The sequence below is a fragment of the Anomalospiza imberbis genome, chromosome 16 (genome assembly GCF_031753505.1).
Source record: "Anomalospiza imberbis isolate Cuckoo-Finch-1a 21T00152 chromosome 16, ASM3175350v1, whole genome shotgun sequence".
NCBI lineage: Eukaryota > Metazoa > Chordata > Aves > Passeriformes > Viduidae > Anomalospiza > Anomalospiza imberbis.
The window spans coordinates 14,581,177-14,599,366 of NC_089696.1; the positions used below are offsets into that span (position 1 = coordinate 14,581,177).

The 18,190-nt window shown below is 53.0% G+C and overlaps 2 protein-coding genes across 4 annotated transcripts; one reads left to right on the plus strand and one right to left on the minus strand.

Annotated features, from left to right (window-relative positions):
* The first annotated feature begins 41 nt into the window (after positions 1-41).
* Positions 42-4,691, plus strand: MIEF2 (mitochondrial elongation factor 2). Of its 2 annotated transcripts, none has more exons than XM_068207238.1 (4): positions 42-204; positions 512-686; positions 1,157-1,334; positions 2,341-4,691. In XM_068207238.1, exons 2-4 carry the CDS (start codon positions 519-521, stop codon positions 3,384-3,386), a joined length of 1,392 nt encoding a protein of 463 aa, XP_068063339.1. In that variant the 5' UTR covers positions 42-204; positions 512-518; the 3' UTR covers positions 3,387-4,691. The 2 variants fall into 2 exon arrangements, with proteins under 2 accessions (XP_068063339.1, XP_068063338.1); XM_068207237.1 differs by having other exon boundaries at positions 72-194.
* Positions 4,692-5,754: 1,063 nt separating this feature from the next.
* Positions 5,755-17,061, minus strand: TOP3A (DNA topoisomerase III alpha). 2 transcript variants are annotated; one of them, XM_068207232.1, is made up of 19 exons: positions 16,835-17,061; positions 15,424-15,483; positions 14,804-14,877; positions 14,107-14,182; positions 13,471-13,579; positions 13,075-13,218; positions 11,877-12,047; positions 11,562-11,662; positions 11,354-11,428; positions 11,158-11,240; positions 10,831-11,038; positions 10,482-10,667; positions 10,183-10,312; positions 9,749-9,862; positions 9,504-9,669; positions 8,943-9,086; positions 8,544-8,666; positions 7,582-8,300; positions 5,755-6,646 (listed from the first exon to the last, which is right to left on the minus strand). In XM_068207232.1, the coding sequence occupies exons 1-19, from the start codon at positions 17,012-17,014 to the stop codon at positions 6,468-6,470; spliced, it is 3,042 nt and encodes a 1,013-aa protein (XP_068063333.1). In that variant the 5' UTR covers positions 17,015-17,061; the 3' UTR covers positions 5,755-6,467. The 2 variants fall into 2 exon arrangements, with proteins under 2 accessions (XP_068063333.1, XP_068063334.1); XM_068207233.1 differs by lacking the exon at positions 13,075-13,218.
* Positions 17,062-18,190: the final 1,129 nt, after the last annotated feature.

Below are 18,190 nucleotides of genomic sequence, written 5' to 3' on the forward strand. Positions count from 1 at the left end.
TGGGGCCGCGCCGGGGGCGCGCGGTGAGCGCGGCGCGGGGGCGCGCGCGGGCCCGGGCCGGTCCCGGTGCCGGTCCCGGTGCCGGTGCCAGCCCCAGTCCCGGTCCCGGTGCCGCCTCCCCTCGGTCAGCGGGGTCGGGAGGACTCCCTTTCCCGCGGGCCGCGGTACCGCCCCGGTGCCCGCGAGGCTTTGCGGTAGGGCTGGGTGAGGAGCGGGTGACCCTTCCGCGGCGTGTGCATTCCTTCTCCGCGGTGCCCTTTCCTTCGCTGGGGCGCCCGTTCGCTGGGGTGTCCCTTCCTTCCCGGGGCCGTCCCTCCCCCGGGGTGTCTTTTCCCCGGGTGACCCTTGCTCCCTCGCCGCACCCAGCCGTCCCGGCGGCGGCGGGAGCCTTTGTCCCGGAGGAAGGCGGCCCAGCGGAACCCCTTGTTCCCCAAACCTTCCGGCCCTGCGGCTGTGCCTGTCCCGGGGAGACAGGTCCCCCGGCCCGGGGTGACACTCCTGTTCTCGGCAGGGCCACCATGGCGGCGTTTTGGCAGCAGCGGGGCAGGCGGCAGGAGAACGGCGGGCTGGGCAGTGTCATCGACGGGCTGGGCAGCGTGTTCGACGTGCTGCTGGCCAACGCCAGGCTGGTGCTGGGCGTCAGCGGCGCGGCCGTGCTGGCCATCGCCACGCTGGCTGTCAAGAGGGTAAGGCTGGGGCGGGGATCAGAGCACCAGAAGATGCCCAGGAGAAGCTGGGTTGGCCCCGGTGTGGTGGGGCAAGATGTGCCCCAAACTCTGCGTTTGCTCCTGAGCGGGTTCCTTGCATATGGCACAAATGCCACGGGTGCTGGAAGCAGTGCCATGGGCATGGAGCTGCCTGCTCCCACCCTGTGGGACCATGTATCCATGTTCTGTTTGCCTGGAGCATTTGGGATATGGTATCCCATCCCAAAAGGCACCTGGGACTTAAGTTGTATTTGGGTATCTGTTTTCCACGTAAAACCTGCAGGAAGATGATGTGCACATTTGTGGCCCCCCAAACTGGGTGTTTTTCTGAGCAGAAGCCTTGAGTGGGGCTGTCCCCCCACAGGTGTGCTCCAGAGGAGCTGTTGCCAGCTGTAATTCATGGAAAACAAAGATAACATCTTGTCCTCTTGGGTTTTTCTTCCCTCCAGCTGATCGACCGAGCCACCAGCCCTCGGGATGAGGGCGACCCCAAAGCTGAGCAGAAGTCCCTGGAGGAGAGCTGGCAGGACTTGGCGTTGATCAAGACAACACCAAAACCCCCCAAGAAGCAGAGAAGGGAAGACCTCAGCGAGCCTCTGCTCTCTCCAGCTCGGCCTCTGGTGCCAGGTGAGGCTCCTGGTGCCCAGCCAGGAAGATCACCTTGGCGTGCTCGGGGTGGCCGTGCCGGGAGCGCCGCGTTATTTTTAGCTCGGTGTCCGGAAAGCCGACCCCGCTGAGCCTGCCCTCCTGGGAGGCTCCCGAGCCACGGCCCCTTTTTAGGCAATGCCTGTGGAAACAGGACCTCTGGTGACACCCGGGGTGTCCTGGCAGGGGCTGCTGGGGTTTGTTTCCTCTGGAGCAGCGTTGGCTGGGCTCGTTTTCTGGGTCAGCTGTGCCTGCAGGAAGGTGCGCTCCGGAGCTGCTGCAGACAAAGGCTGCCTTGTCCAGCTGCCCATGGAGATGGCGTTTTTCCAAGTGGGAAACTGGCCCAGCTCGGTCCAGGGCATGTCCTGAGATAATGGACCCAGAGCAGGATTGTCTGTAGGATCCTCGTGCGGGGAGCTGGAGGGGCAGGCACTGATCTCTCTGGTGACCAGTGAGTGACAGGACATGAGGGAACAGCAGGAGCTGTGTCAGGGAGGGTTAGGTTGGATTTTAGGAAAAAGGCTCTTCCCCCAGAGGATGCTGGGCACTGCCCAGGCTCCCCAGGGAATGGTCATGGCCCCAAGGCTGCCAGAGCTCCAGGAGCATTTGGACACTTCTCTCAGGCACAGGGTGGGATTGTTGGGGTGTCTGTGCAGGGCCAGGACTTGGACTGGATGATTTTCTTAGGTCCTTTCCAACTCAGCATATTCTGTGGTTCTCTGCCCCTGGCAGCAAGTCCCTTGCCTGGTTCCCATCTCTGGCTGAGGAGTGAGGCTGGGAGCAGTCAGGTTTTGGGGTTGGTTTGGTTTCTGCATGGATAAGAAGTGCTCTTAACATCAGTGGGCTCGATGGGAGTCCTTGGTGAGGTCGGTGTCACCTCCAGAGGGGTGTGCTGAGAGCTGGGCACCCAACTCCTGCCTTCCCCTCTGCTGCTGAGGGTTTCAGATGATGTGCTCAGAGCTGTGACTTCTCCCTTCCCTTCCTACAGATCCCAGGGGCTCCTCGGCCCCTCTGGGGGCTCCTCAAGTCAAGTCCAGCCCCCTGCGCTGCCTCACGCTGCAGGAGAAGCTCCTCTCACACAGCAGCCAGCTGGCCGTGCCCGAGATCCAAGTGTCCCTTGTCCCACAGCTGGCCAGGAGCATCTGCACCCAGCTGCAGAACTTCCTGAGGAGCAAGAGCCCGGAGCTGCCCTTCGGCCGCCTCTTCCTCAGCGGAGCCCTGCTCGATGGCCTCGAGGTCCTGGCAGCTGACCACATCCACCTCATGCTCCCGGTGGTCCTCGACGCCGGGCTCTGGAGCCTCATCTCGGGAGAGGACACCGTGGTGAGGAACCCCCAGTACTGGATGATCAAGAGGATCGATCTGGGGTATTTCCCTCGTGGGTGCAGCCCCTGGGACAGGTTCATTGTGGGCCGGTACCTCTCCTCCAGCGTGCTCAACGAGACCCTCCACAAGCTGCTGGTGGCCTCCATCAACTGGCCTGCCATCGGTGGCCTGCTGGGCTGTGCCATCCACCCCGTCGTGGCCTCCCGGGAGCTGAAGCTGGAAGTCAAACACGATCAGGTTGATCTGAGCATCACCCTCTTCCCAGTGGTGGAAATGGAGGACAAGGTTCTTCTGGCTGTTCCTCCTGAAGGACTGGTGGAAAACCTCTGGCTGGAGAGCTTTTACAGGGCGGAGGTCTCGAGGGTGAAGGAGCTGGACGCTGGTGACTCCGGGGCTCGGCAGCTCTGCCTCCGCATCCTGAACGGCGCCTGCAAGAGCCAGCCCAGCCTGCACAAACTGGGTGGCAGCCCCGTGACCCACGTCATCCTGCACCTCAGTGACGCTGCTTCAGACTGGGCAGAGGAGAGCCTTGCTGACAGGTTCCAGCAGGTGCTCGAGGAGCTGGTGGCCTCCCTGGAGAAAGGAGTCCTGCCTTCCTATTTCAACCCCAAAATCAATCTGTTCTCCGGGCTGTCGGAAGAGGAAATTGATGAGATGGGCTTTGTGCTCTACAGGGCCATATCTGAGCCAGAGGTCCTGCTGAAGTGACCGCTGTGTCGGGAGCTCCTGAATGTGGGGTGTTGCTCCCCTCCCTGCCTGCTGCTCCCCGCTGTGAGGGCTGTGATGCTTCTAGTTGACTAGTCAGTAAGAGGCAAAGTTCTTGCACTTTATGAGGAAAGAAAAAAACATTTCCTGGGTGAATAAAACGTGCCTGAGCAGAGGTGGGTGCTGGCAGAAGGAGCCTTTGGCTCAGAGGCTCTGCTGAACCCGGGGTGAGGGCAGCCCACACCACACATGTGAGTTCTGTCTGCTGGGAGCCCAGTGAAGCATGCTTGGTCTCTGGCTCTCGGTGTCCTCTGCCTGTCCCAGCTGCCAGGTTCCCCCTCAGGCTCTGAGACCAGCTGGAGCTGGAGGGGAGCAGCCCCTTCCCACTGCTGTGTCCTGCAGACCCCTCAGGTGCCACGTCCTGGGCTGGTCCTGTCACCAGCACCCCGCGTGGCCTCACTGTGCCAGCACTCGGGGCAGGGGGGAGCCTCACCCCCCTGTAGGATTTTGCCAATCCCAAATAAGCCCTGTGGATGATCTGGGTGCTGGATGGCACAGCCATGGCAAATGGGGGATGGGGGTTTATTCCTTGGAAACCCTTCCAGCAGCCAGAAGGGGTGAGCTCAGCCCTACCTCTTTGTTCTGACAGTGCTGATGCTGCCCCGGAGAAGGGGCCCTTGTCCCACGCAGTGTTTTGCTGGAAGATGTCCTGAAGAAGAGCTGCTGGCTCTGGGGAAGCTCCTGGTTTCAGCTGGAGGCTGCAGCAGGGCCGTTTCCCCTCCCCAGTGGGTGGGTGGCTGCCAGTGTCTGTCTGCAGGTACCTGTCCCCTCCCAGTCTGTCTGGTCACCTTTTCACACATGTATTGCTGCTGTCTTGAGGTCCTTTTGCCCTGGAGCCCTACGGAATGGGGTGGGGAAGCAGGGCAGGAATGATGTTGTGAGCAGAGTGCTTGCAAGAACTGAAGTGGTTTATGCTTTTTATTAAGAAGATATATTTTGTTTGGGTATTTTGTTGTTTTCTTTTCCTTTGAGTGGCTGCTAGTAGGGTTTGGTCTGGCTCTAGTCCCAGAGAAAAGCAATTTATTCTTGTATTTAATGGGAAGAGCTGGTTTTGCACGCGGGGGGAGCTGGAGAAATCCTGTGGACTTCACTGTGAGCAGCTGTTGTGGTTTAGTTTTCTTTACAGCTATCATCTTGTTTATGGGAGGAAAAAAAAACTGCTTTTCCTACCAGTCTGACAATTCCTTTGTTCCTCCAAACCACTTCCCAGGTGTTAGTGATGAGAATAAACCTTCCCTGTGCACACTGGTTCTGTGGTGTCAGCTCTCCTTTGTCTCCTTTCCCCTGCTAAGGGTTGAAGTGACTCCCCAGCTGTGTGGCCTTCCTGGGAACCACCCAGGGTGTGTCCCTGCTGCCTGGAGAGCTTGGTGATGGTTAGATCCCATCCTTCAGAGTCTTCCTCCTCCTCTTCCAAAGCCATGGACGCACAGAGTGCCTGGCTGCACTGTGGGAGCTGTCTGGACACTGACCTTGTACCACTTACAGGGCTCAGCTGAGCGCTGACCAGGCTGAGACTCCTAAAGCTGGTCCTGGCTGATCCACCAGCAAGGTTTAACCTGCTCCCTGTGTCCTGCACAGCTGCTTCCCACTCTGTTGCCATTCCAAGGTGGCTGGCCAGGCTGCTGCCCTGCCTTGGCTCAGTGGCTGCATTCCAAAGCCTTTGTAATGCTGTTATTTTAGCCCAGGGTGTGTATTTTTAGGCCCCGGCTGTTGATGGTGGGAGTGAGGGCTACAGGGAACTGCAACCCAAATTCTCCCGACTTTCTGCATGGATTTAGGCCTGATAGCAATGGACTGCTGCAGGGTTTCAGGCTCTCTTTCTGACCTGTGCTGCTGTGGGCTCTGCTTCCAAGTGCTCCAGCCTGTCCCCCCTCAGTGCTGACCCCAGGAACTGCTCCGTGCCCAGGGGCAGGATCCTGAGCAGCACTGGAGCTCCTGGCAGCAGAGCACACAGGAATCCTGCAGATCTCCCTCCTTTGATGAACAGAGGAAGGCCCAACAACGAGGGAAGAGGCAGCCTGGCTTCCCAGGGAGTTCAGTCTGAAGAACAGGAAAACAGAGCTTCTCTTCAGCTCAGCCAGCTCTGTCTGTCTGTCCCAGGTCAGCAGATGCAGCTGGTGAGATAAAAACCACTTTTCCCATCTCTTTGTAGCTCACTTCTAAATTGCTGTGGGGAGTTTCTGCCAAGAAAGCTCCTCTATTGTTCCAGTGATTGGAAAGAGCAAGATTTGGCTGGATGCTTTTACAGTAAAAGCTTCACTATTTTATGTAGGAAGAAAATCAGGCAGAGTTAAGGTGTCACTGCATCAAATTTAAAATTTAAATAATATTTTAATAAGAAACTCATTAGTTTGACAAAAATAACTTTCATCAGCTAGCAGCATCACAAAGGCATGTCTCCAAGTTTGAGGAAGAACCTGCCTTCAGATTCAGGAACCATCTAAAATGAGGGCTTTTCCTGAGCACTGCAGCTGAGCTCCTCCCAGGGCAAGCACCAGATCCAGCTCCTCTGCACCTGACCCTCCTTCACTGGCAGGGACAACCCAGGCAAGGGTGACAAAAAAAGGGGAATGTTGCTCAGATAACATCAACTGAGAAGGGAACTTAAATTCCACACTGTGGAAAGCCAGGGACTGAGCAGAGCTTGGCAGCCCTGGTGTCTGTCCTGGTGGCCCTGATCCAGCTCTTCCCTGCATGGAAAGCCAGGAACAACCACCAGGATGGTGCAGGGGGAAGGTGCAGTGCAGTTTTCTCCACAGACTCAGCTTCCAAATGCTTCCTTGAAATGTTCAGACTTTCCCAACCTGCTCAGCAGAAGAGCTGGAAACAAAAGTTGGTAGTGGAACCACTTTTCCAAGTTGGTTGAACCCTTGCTGAAACAAATGGCATCCTTTGGCAGGAGCAGCCTGCAACCAGCCCCTCCAAAAAACACTCAAGGGACTTGTTCCCAGAGTCCAGTTCTGTGTGGTTCCTGCAGAGTTCACAAGCCTGGTCCTTGCAGGCTCTCAAGAGGACCATCCCAGCTCAGTGGTTCTGAGGGCAGGTTTTCCTTGTGTGCCCAGGCTGGTGGCAAATGCTGCAGGTCCGTTGCTTCTTGGCAGCAGATGCTGAGGAGAGATTGCCTGGTCTCTTGGCCTTGCTTCCCAACCCTCTGGAGTATCCATTGCTGCCAAAGTGGTTCAAAGAGTCATCTCCAGAAGGACCTAGAGATAAACAAGTTGAATTTAAGGATCTTTGAAAACATGAATAGGTGAGAAACACAAGGTAAGTTCAAAATAGATCAAAGATTCTCAGATTATTCCTGAACCTGCATTGCTTCAGACTTGTCTGAACAGTGAAATGTTACCCATTTGTCTTGCAGCATTAGAGACCTGTGGGAACAGCACGGGGGAAGCTGATCTGCCTGCTTGCATGCTCTGGTCTGCAGCTGAAGCAGAAACAAAACGTGGCAGAGAAGAACTTGGGGTTTAAGTAGTTTGGAAAACTCGATTTTACCCCTTTAGGCCTAAATGTCTGAGGAGGAGGAGGAGGATCTCTCACAGACCCCATCTCCCCCTCTGTACCTGGTTATGTCTCTTTTTGTCGGTTCTCTCTCTTTTGCACCCTTGTTTTGTCATTATTTTTCTTTTCAGCATCTTTCCACACAGTTTCATCTCTGATCAAAGCTCCAGAATGACTTGCCCTTTCCCTGTACCCCTAAACTAGGGCAGAGGGAGCAGCACAGTTTCCCTGCCATGCCAGGTGGGTTTGAATGCCTCCAGAGAGGGATACTCTATCACCTCCCTGGGCAGCTGTTCCAGAGCTCTGCCACCTTTAATGTAAAGAGGTTCTTCCTCATGTTGAGGTGAAACTTCTTGTGTTTTAGTTTCTGGCCATTGCTCCTCATCCTGTCACTGAACACCACCAAAAAAAGCCTGTCACCATCCTTCCCTGAGATATTCAGCTGCATTAATGAGATCCCCTCTCAGTCTTCTCTAGACTAAACAGGCCCAGCTCCCTCAGTCTTTCCTCATCACAGAGGTGCTTCAGACCCCTCACCATCTTTGTGGCCTCCACCGGACCCTCTCCAGCAGCTCCTTGTTTTGTTCAGCTTAAGAACAGCCTGCAGCCCCGGTGTCTGCCCCCAGCCCGGCCGTACCTGGTGCCACGTTCTCATCTGCCCACTGGAAGAAGCCGCACTGCTGCTCCCGGGGCTTGGGGCAGGTGTGGAACTGCCGCCCCTTGTTGGGCCCGTCCTTCTGCACGGTGCGCGTCACCGCGGGCTGGTCACATCTGCACACCGTGCCGCCTCCGGCATCCGAGCTGCTGCTGCCCAAGGGCTCTCTCCCTCCTCCTGGGCGCTGGAATCCCGCTGGGGCTCTTCCAGCAGTGGGCTGGAGCGGCATGGAGCTGCCTCTGTCCTGTGGCTGCTCGTCAGCCCAGAGGAAGAAGTTGCAGGTGCTGGAGCTGCACTTGTAGAACTGGCGGCCCTTGTTGGGGCCGTCCTTGCGCACGGTCAGCAGCAGCGCCTCACTCCCACAGTTGCACACCACAGCATTCCCATCGTCTGGAGCAGCTGGAGGAGCAGCTGGAGGAGCAGCCCTGGGGGTCCTGGAGGAGTTGACAGAGAGCAGGTGTCCCCGTGCCAGGTTTGAGGTCCCCCTGGCTTGCCTGGTCTCACTGCTGGCTCTGTTCAGGGAGTGGTTGGCCTGCAGGTGATGCCCTGGCTGGGAGGTGGATGATGCAGGTTGGGATGATCTGTGCAAGTACTTGAGGTCTAAAAGCTCTTTCAGCATCTCATCACAGCCTCCAATGCAGCCAACGAACTCCAGGGGCATCACAGGGGGAACGCTGCCTTTCTTGAATTTAAACTTCAGTCTGCAAGGAAAGGAAGAGTCAAAGTCTGCAGTTTCTCATCAACAGACCTCAATTCATACTTGAACTTTTATTTATTGTTTAGATTCTGCTATATGGAGGACAGTTTCCCCAACCCCTCTTCTTTCCACCCCCAAGCCAAGTGCTGCTCTAGCTTTCCAAGACTGGAATGGAAAATGGTTGCCCAGCCTAGCTCATGGAAGTCTCTGCCCCACTGTCCAACAAGGGATAACTGGCACGACCTACCTGTGAACTGGATGGGGTTTACACACATCACAGACGCTCTCGTCCCTGGTCACATCCACCACGAAATCAGGGAACCAGACTGCAGTTTTACAGGCTGGATAGCCCATGCAGCTGAGGTAGAACCTGCAGAGGGACAAAGGCGCTGGATGAGGAAGATGCAAACTCGAGACAGTTGGGGATCCATTCTTGTGTCTTCTCAGCCATCAGAAGTGGTCAAAACTGCAATTTTTCAGGGGAAATACCTACTTGAAAAGACATTCAGCTGAGTCCACACAGCTCATGGAGCTGGTGGAGTGAGCAAGCTGCAGCCCAAGGTTTCCAAGCTTTTACCAAAGGAGGTGAACAAAAGCCTGGAGAAACACAAACCAGCACAGGAGGCTACAAAGAGAGGTCACCAACCCGCCATTCTTCCTGGTCTTCAGCACCATGTCACTGTTGCACTGGGGACATTTCCGAACAGAAACGGGCGTTGCTGGGTACACCTCACCCTGCTCTGGAACTTCTGCAGCTTCTCCCAGATACTGAGCCAGGGCCTGGTCCAATCTGTAAAGAAATGAGCAGAGCATCCTGAGTGTTTCTGTAAAGAGCAATCAGGTGCTGCAGTGACTCAGAGCCTGCTGCCCCCACACAGCCCCTCTGAGCTTCTCCACGAGCACATTGACTCAGCACCACATTTCTGAAACAGGAAAGGTGTGGGTACAACATCAGAGGTCAGTGCATGTTGCCATCCCCAAATTTAAACTTAACTGCTCATCCTGGTTTAAACCCTTAGCTGGGAGGAACTCCTGACAGTCTGCCAGGCTTTGAGTCATCCTTTCCCATGCAAATACCAACACACAGAGGGCAGAGCTCCAGGGAAACAGTGTGACAGGATCCCCCACTCCAGGCTGAGCCCCAGAAAAGCAGCCAGCACCTCCCAGAAAAACAAAGCAAAAGGAAGAGGGCAAAGACAATACTCACTTGTTGGCTCTGGCCACAGCTTCAACGAAGACTTGCTTGTACTTTTGGACCTGCTGCTGCAACACTACAGATTTGTCTTTCTTCCCCTCACAGATCAGTTTCAGATCAGCCTCCAGCTCAGCTCGAAGGTCAGGCTTGGACATCTCGTAGCCCATGGAATCATAGCCTGAGGAATATACGGAATGGTAAGCGAAAGGAAGGAGCAAGTAAGGACTCTGCCATCTTTGTGAGGGCTCTCCCCTCACCTTCCACCAGCCCCATGCCCAGCTGGCCGGGCAGGAAGCGCTGATCCGCCGTAAGCCCCACGTACATCCGCGTCTTGATCGTCTCGATGTGCTCGGCGTGGGTGGCATCAGTCCCTGGAAGCAGAGAGATGTCAGTCAAATCGGGAGCCGAGGAGTGATCTCCCCTATGCCCAGGGACAAGGACACAACTTATGGTGAGGAGCAGCACTGCCCTCATGCCCTGCTGGCACTGAGGCCAGCAAGGTGCTGGTGGCACACCCTGAACCCAAAATGTCCCATCTCCCTGGGTACTGGAGGCACTCTGCAGGCTCCTGAGGATGTTTGGACTTTGCCCTTTATATCCCTTTTTTCTGCAGATTTAAGTAATTTCTTATCTGCAGCAACATTTGGAGAATTCCCTGGGGAGAATTCCCTCTGCCAAGAGCAATACTGACCAATGCCATGTTTTTCCATGAGAGCAATGAGGTCTGCTTCTGTGAGGAGCAAGGGAGGACTGGTTTCCCCATCCACCATCTCCACTGTGGTGGGCTGAAAGCGAGACCCTTTGTGATACAGCGGGATAACCTGAAGGGAAGGAGAATCTCTTTGAAACTGCTTCCTGGTCTGTTCACTCAGGACAAAGGCTCTGAGTCAAACAGCCAGAAATGGTCAAAAGATGCTGTGCAGAGAGGTCTGAAGCTGGCAGCAAAGTGCTACTTTAGCCTCTCCCACTTATGTTACTCAAGGGGATTACCTTATCACTCCACTTGTCATAAGGATACACTTCCAGGTAATTTCTGGCCAGGATCATGAGTCCTTGAGCAATGAATTGCTCGTTGGCAATGTCGATCTCCACAGTTGTTTCCTGTCCTTTGGCATCTTGAGAGCAGCAAGCCAAGAAGTGGCGCACGATGAATTCGTACAGTCTCTGCTCATTGCCCTGAGATCAAACAGTGAGAAGGGTGAGTGTCCTCCCAGGTTAACAAGACATCACATCATCAGTGGGATCTCGGGTGAGGATTTTGTGCTAATGCCCACATTAAGACTTTTATCTTTATTTATCAAGCAACACAACCCATCCAGTTCCCTCTGGTTACACTCACCTGCAGGTTGCTGGCGTATTTTGTGGGGTGAATGGGAGGGTGAGCCTGATCGGATTTGTTTCCACTCCGAGGGGTTGGCCCACCCTGATCCAAAATCCTCTGGGCAAACCCTCCCCAGTTTGGGTCCTGTGTTTGCTGCTCTACCAAGGCAGAGAGGTTCAGCTCCTTGGGGAAAATGTTGGTCTCGGTTCGAGGGTAACTAATGAATCTTAGGAAGAAAGACAGGAGAGCACTTTGAGAGTTGCTCCAAGATGCTTCCCATTTTGAACAAAAGGCCATTTAGTTTTAAAAGAATTAAGTTTACCAAGCCAAGTCTTGCTTTCTTACCCTTTAGTATAGAGTTTTTCTGCTATTGTCATTGTTTCCTTTGCATTTATTTTCAGTTTGCGGGAAGCCAATTTTTCCAGTTCCTGCATTGGGAAGAGCCAGAAAACCCAAAAGTATTAGTGGATAATTCAAAGCAGTGAGTAAAACATCTGTTCCAAGCTCTTTTCAGAAAACCCTTCCCCGAGTTCAAACATACCACAGTGTCCAGGGGCAGGGGCCTCCATTTGCTTTTTGGCTTGCTCACAACATCAACAACAGTCGCTACCGGATCCTAAACAGAGTAAGCAAAACCCACATATCCTTTAGGAGTTTACACAAACTCTTCTTTAAAAGTCTTGAACAAGACAGATACGGGGAATGTTTGGCTGAATCTGGATTATGCAACTATTTACAAGCTTTCCTACCTCCATACACATCTGGTAAAGGACCAGGCACGCTGTGTGATTGAAGAGCCGGTTCCTCTTCCAGTTGAAGACCACACTGCCGTCCTCGTGCTCGTGGGTCACTGTGATGGACAACAGAGCTGGCTGATGGAGGAGCCACAAAATGGAAATACCACAAAAGAACTTGGAAACCTTCCAGCTCTGCTCAGTGTTTGTGGCAGAGGAAGAAAAAATCGTCTCTGGAGTGTTTTTGTGTCAGTTGCTCCAACGTTTTTCCTTTTTATCCACATCAAACCCTGGAAGATGGAGCCCAGGACTGTGTTTCCCCAAACATACCTTTAATTTTGTAGAAGGCTTCAGGAACAAAGGCCTGGATGGCTTTAAAGCGTTCGACTACAAATCCCAGTGTTGGGAACTGGCAGCTGCCATAGCTGATCAGCTGATCTGCTAAAATATCAGGGAAGATCTTCCGCAGCCTCAGAGTCTGGAATCTGGTGAAGGCAGCACCTGAGGAAATAAAATGGGCACCACAACTGAATACAACAATGTTGAATGATAATCACAGTATTTCAGATCTTTTTAATATTCTGAGCATTAATTTTACTCTGTTTAATACTCAGTTGAAGAGCTTGTCAGTGCTGCATGAGCTACTAATTTAATATTTGCTTCAAGGAGAAATTTCCTCTTATCAGGAGCAATTTCTTCACAGAAGAGGCTTTTAAACATTGGAATGGACTGCCCAGGGAGGTGGTGGAGTCACCATCCCTGGAGATGTTCAAGAAAGAACTGGATGTGACATTCAGTGCTCTGGTCTGGTTTACAAGGAGGGGATCAGTCACTGGCTGGACTCGATCTTGGGAGTTGATGATGCTCTGATTCAAAGAGCACACTTCCAGTAAAACATAAGAGAGGAATTGTAGGAATATAAAAAGGTAAAAGACACTTTCTAAAGCTGAAAAACGCTGGGAAATTTCTAAACCTTCTCATGGGAAGCTAGAAAGTTAAGAACCAAGTGAATACATTTATATTTATCATAAAGAACAAGAAAGAACAAGAACTTATTGATGGCTCAAGATGTGAAAATCCTAGATATATGCATTGCAATGATAGAAAAAGTTTCCATCTTAAATAATGAATTATTGTGTATTGTTTGAGGTTCATAGAAGTCCTTTTGTTAATGTTAAACCCATGTGGGTCCTTTAAGAAAAGGAGTATATTGGTTAGAGTATAATGACTTTACACCTTTTCTTTTATGCTATTGGTTCACAGAATATGTAGAAAAAGGCTTTGCATGGGCTGCCATCTTGTCTCTGATCTGTGTTTGCATGGATGTTGTTATTTTCCTGTGTCTCTTGCTTTTTGCTTGCAGGATACAGACAGATAATACATCCTAAGTCTGCAACCAGTCAGGGTGCATCCCGTTTGTGAGACACGGACCGATCCAGCAGAATATCTGATCTAAAAATCAGGTTTATGAGATTACAGAGGGCACTTCTGCCTTGTGTTGAGGTTCCAGTAACAGATGTTTACGTGCCTATCCTGAGGTCCAGCTCCTGCCTGACGTCGACGGCATCGCTGGTTTTCTGGTCGGGCTGGGTGAGGTTCTCACAGGCCACTCTGACAGCGTGAGGTGTGATCTCGGAGAACCGGGCTCGGAAAACCTGCAGGTTTGGCTTTACTGCCAGACACACACAGAAGAGAAATCAGAGGGACTCAAACACCAACAGAAAGGAGCAACGAATAAACAGCTACTGAGAGAATGTGCCGTCAGCTTTCCAACAGCTGGATGCATTTCTGGCCTATCACAGCCACATGTTTATCAGAATTAGCCAGCATTTAACCTAGACACACTAAAATTGAGAATTTGCCTCTGCTAAAGGAGTTGTTAAACCATTAATGGAACTCAGACTGATGGAGATGCTCTACACACCAGCTTTGCACACGTGGATGATCTCAAAGCCAATGTTCTCTCCTTCTCGATCGCAGTCAGTCCAGATCACCAGGGCTTGGCACTGCTGGATTTCTCGTTCAAGGGTTCTCTGAGAGGAGAAAAACAACACAGGGAGAACATTCCAGGCCACTTGCTCTGTCATTTCATTTCAGAATGACTCACTGAACACCAAATGCAATGTGTATCCATGGAGATGGGCTGTTGCAATAACATTTTGTAATTGTGTGTCTCGAGAGATCAGGCAGCTTTTAAAAGAATTGAGTCATTTATTTACACCTAATTCTGTTAAAAAGTTTGGCTTGGAGCAGGTTGTACCACAATCTGTTTTCTAAAAAATGTCTTTTTCTGTAGGACTGAGACACTATCATCAATTCCACCTTGCTGGAAAAAAAACATTTCTATTTTTAGCTGTTCCTTCACTGCACTACTTGTACATGAACAAGAGTTTCAGTGCCACAACTGAACAGCATATATAGTCCTAGGAAATGTAGGAGGAATCTGCTAAACTGCAGAAATGTGGATGTTAAGGACAAAGGTAAGATCATCCTTCTGTCTGGGACAGTATTTGTTGAACCAACACCTGAGCTCAGTTTCAAAGTCTTAACCATGATGTACCTTGATATCCAGGTAATTTTCAGGGCAATACTTCTCAATTTCAGCATCAAAAAGAGCTAAAGGGTTGCAGCTATGCCTGGAAAACAGAGGAGAAATGTGTGTGTGCATCACATAAACTAAACCACCATTTGTGAGACGCTACCTGGTGCTATCTAAGTACTGGAATTAATGTATTTTGTTACAGGCCTTGTTTCAGACAACAGAGAGTTCACATGAAATGCTGAGTAACATTTAAAAGCAACAGAATGAAAACCAGCCAGAGAAAACAGCAAATCTGGAAGGCAACAAGCAGCTTGTCCTATCTGAAGCCCAGAGTACAAAAAGAGGTAAGGCAGAGAAAGCACCTTGCTTCCCAGAACAGCTCCTAGCTGAACAAAGAACACAAAACCACCCCATTTTGGAACCACTTTAATTCCCTGTGTCTGCCTTGATGTATTTTAACCAGTATTATGTCTTCAGGGGGTTTTAGCACTCTGAAGACAGGAATTTGAAACAATATTTTGTCTGTTTTCTATAAAATTTGGAAGTCATCACCCTGCTCTGAGTCAGAGTCCCTCCCTGCCCCTTTGTCTTTGAGGATGTGTCAGGGAGATGCTTGCAGTGCCAAGGATGAGAACAGGAGGTGACAGGCCCCTCCTGTGAGGGCCAGGAGGTGACAGAGCCCTTCCCCTTCCTGCCAGGAGCACGAGGTACCAACCATTTGCGAAATGGCATGACAAAATCATGAGCCAGTAGATGTCCTGACACGGATGTCATCACCATGGTAACGTTCTGCAAGAGACACAGCAAGGAAATTAGTGCCCATCACTCACCAAAAACTACCCACAGCCCCAAAATCTCCCTTCAGTTCTCAATTTAAATGATTAGTGACACCTTTCTCCTGTTAATCCCAGAATGGTTTGGGTTGGGAGGGACCTTAAAACCCATCCAGTGCCAGCCCCTGCCAAGGGCAGGGACACCTCCCACTGTCCCAGGTCGCTCCAAGCCCCATCCAACCTGGCCTGGATTGCTTCCAGGGATGGAGCAACCAAAACTAATACATCCTAACAAGCTCTATCCATGGCCTTATCCTCAACTTTTGTAGGATGCCCCCAATTCTAAACAGCAACAAATTTTTGACTGGCATAAAACCGGGAAGTTAAAAGATTTAGAGCAACAAAACAGGTGGTTGAGCCAAGAAAACATCTGAGTTTTTCTCATCTTTGGGCAGAACATCCCTGTGGCTGGAGCCATGTTTTGTAACTCCTGACAAATGGCTTTTATTAATTAGTATATTTACTTCATTAATCCAGCAGCAGACGGAGAGAAAACTCTTACCTGGCCAAACATGTGGTAGTCGTATTCATAGATTTTGTTGAACTTGGAAAACCCTTCTCTCTGGAAGGAAAAGGAGAATTCCTGAGTTTCTGGCTATTAATTAACAGGACACAAATTTTAAATTTTTCTTAAATTAAAATTTTTAACAGGAAACAAATCCATCCTGCCCTGCTTTGTCCACACTGGGATGGAGCACAAGAGGCACATGGCAAAGGAAAACCAGCTACTGGAGCTAATGGGAACTGCAGCAAGGGGACGGAAATCTCCTGTATCATTTATGGAGACACTGAAATGGTGATTTCCAAGGTAAGAGGATTTTAAACCATTCCTGAAGGTGGTTCCAGGGTTATCTCCCCATGAATAATGAGGAACTGATTGATTTAATGGGGCCAGTATTCAGAAACTCCTGACAAACTCCTATCTTTTTCCAAGTGACAAGTAGTGTCCCCAAGGCTACCTCCCACCTAACCGGGACTCATGGAAGTTTCTGGATTGTGTATTTACTGCATTTTCCACAGAAGCAGGATGATGTTTGATTGGGACTGTCAGCGCCCAGGTTCTCAATAACACCTTTTATTCAGATAAAGGAGGTTGGAGCCATGTGGGGGTCAGCCTCTTTTCCCAGGGGACAAGATGAGAGGGAACAGCCTCAGGCTGTCCCAGGGAAGGTTTAGGCTGGACATCAGGATGAACTTCCTCATGGAAAGGGTTATCAAGCATTGCAAATGCCCAGGGAAGTGGTGGAATCACCACCCCTGGAGGTGTTGAAGGAACCAACTGGATGTGGCACTCAGTGCTCTGGTCAGGGTGCCAAGGTGGGGATCATGGGTTGGACTAGATAATCTCAGAGATCTTTTTCAACCTCAGTGACTCTCTGATTCCGGTTTAGTAGCACCTTAGTTTGGAAATTCCTTAGTTTTGAAACAGCAAGTGATTATGCAAACTGTTACCAGAGCAGCAGAGAGCAGAAATCTTTGAATTTTTCTTCTCTAAACCACAGCCTGTTTTTGCTTTATTTGGTGACCTCCAGTAAACCCCTGACACTTGCTGATGCTGCAGAAGTGGTGCTTTTAGACAGGGAAATGCATGCCAATGGATGCTGTCAGTTTCTGAAGCCCTTGTCATACACTGCTAATCCAGGAAGGACCCGGGGAGCCCTCACCATGGGAAGGCAGAGGGAGCCGAGTTCCCACTGGACTTAACCCACAAGGACCTGAGACTCCCAAATACATTTGGGCAAGTGCATTTTTGTACCCTTGTGTGTTCAGAGACAAAACCAGCGCCAAGCGTGCTGATGTGAAGCATCCATGCCCAGCTCTGCCGAGAGTGCTGGGGCTGCCACACACGACACGGACCCGCCCAGCCCTTGTCTCCGTGCACCAGGGAGCAGCGCGATGCGGGCTGTTCCTACCCGCCGCATCCTGCTGTTGGAGAGCAGCTCGGCGATGCCTCGGGCAGCATCGTTCTTCTCCGCCACGCACAGGACCTTGCGGATCCTCTGCAGCGCCAAGTCCTCCGCGGCCCGCGAGAAGCAGCGCCAGGGCTGGGGCAGCATCCTGGCCCCGCTGAACAGCCGCGCGTTGAGGTTCATCACAGGAGGCGAGGCCAGGCCATGCTTCTGCTCCGCGTCCCGGGATGCTGCCGGGATGGAGAGATCGCCGGTGTCACCGCTCGACCACGCCGGGAGGCTCAGGGCAGCCCCTCGGGGATGGAGAAGGCGTCATCCTGCTCTGGGCATAGCTGTCGGGGGGGGTCCCGCAGCCTGTCCCTCGGCCCTCTCCTGCCCAGCTGGGGCTGCCCTCTCCCCCACGGCCGGGGCAGCGCAGCCCCTTCCCCACCCCAGATCCCCCTCGGGCAGTCCCTTACCCAGGGCAGCGCAGCCCCTTCCCCACCCCAGATCCCCCCTTAGGCTGTCCCTTACCCAGGGCAGCGCAGCCCCTTCCCCACCCCAGATCCCCCTCGGGCTGTCCCTTACCCAGGGCAGCGCAGCCCCCTCGTCACCCCAGATCCCCCTCGGGCTGTCCCTTACCCGGGGCAGCGCAGCCCCTTCCCCACTCCAGATCCCCCTCGGGCTGTCCCTTACCCGGGGCAGCGCAGCCCCTTCCCCACCCCAGATCCCCCTCGGGCTGTCCCTTACCCAGGGCAGCGCAGCCCCTTCCCCACCCCAGATCCCCCTCGGGCTGTCCCTTACCCGGGGCAGCGCAGCCCCCTCGTCACCCCAAATCCCCCTCGGGCTGTCCCTTACTCAGGGCAGCGCAGCCCCTTCCCCACCCCAGATCCCCCTCAGGCTGTCCCTTACTCAGGGCAGCGCAGCCCCCTCGCCACCCCAGATCCCCCTCAGGCTGTCCCTTACCCCCCTCGTCACTCCAGATCCCCCTCGGGCTGTCCCTTACCCAGGGCAGCGCAGCCCCCTCGCCACCCCAGATCCCCCTCGGGCTGTCCCTTACCCGGGGCAGCGCAGCCCCTTCCCCACCCCAAATCCCCCTCAGGCTGTCCCTTACTCGGGGCAGCGCAGCCCCCTCGTCACCCCAGATCCCCCTCAGGCTGTCCCTTACCCGGGGCAGTCCTTTCCCTTTCCTTTCGTCCTTTTCTCCCCCCGTTTCCCCCTCACCTCCCAGACCTCCCGCGCTCCGCCGGCGCTCCCCCTCACCGTCACGTCCTGCCGTAAAGCGCAGCCGCGGCGGCGGCACGGAACTACAACTCCCGAGATGCTCCGCGGCGCCACCAAGTGTCCCCTCCCGCCGCCGCTCCGCCTCGGTTTTCCCCC

What these genes read in the sequence shown, in the direction of transcription:
- MIEF2 (XM_068207238.1), top strand. Translation starts at nt 519, where the DNA reads ATGGCGGCGTTTTGGCAGCAGCGGGGCAGGCGGCAGGAGAACGGCGGG. An exon ending in CCACGCTGGCTGTCAAGAGG is followed by an intron (nt 687 to 1,156) that starts GTAAGGCTGGGG and finishes TCTTCCCTCCAG; the next exon opens with CTGATCGACCGAGCCACCAG. An exon ending in AGCTCGGCCTCTGGTGCCAG is followed by an intron (nt 1,335 to 2,340) that starts GTGAGGCTCCTG and finishes CCCTTCCTACAG; the next exon opens with ATCCCAGGGGCTCCTCGGCC.
- TOP3A (XM_068207232.1), bottom strand. Translation starts at nt 17,014, where the DNA reads ATGAACCTCAACGCGCGGCTGTTCAGCGGGGCCAGGATGCTGCCCCAG. An exon ending in CATCCACGTGTGCAAAGCTG is followed by an intron (nt 13,219 to 13,470) that starts GTGTGTAGAGCA and finishes TGTGTCTGGCAG; the next exon opens with TAAAGCCAAACCTGCAGGTT. An exon ending in ATGACAAGTGGAGTGATAAG is followed by an intron (nt 10,313 to 10,481) that starts GTAATCCCCTTG and finishes CCTTCCCTTCAG; the next exon opens with GTTATCCCGCTGTATCACAA.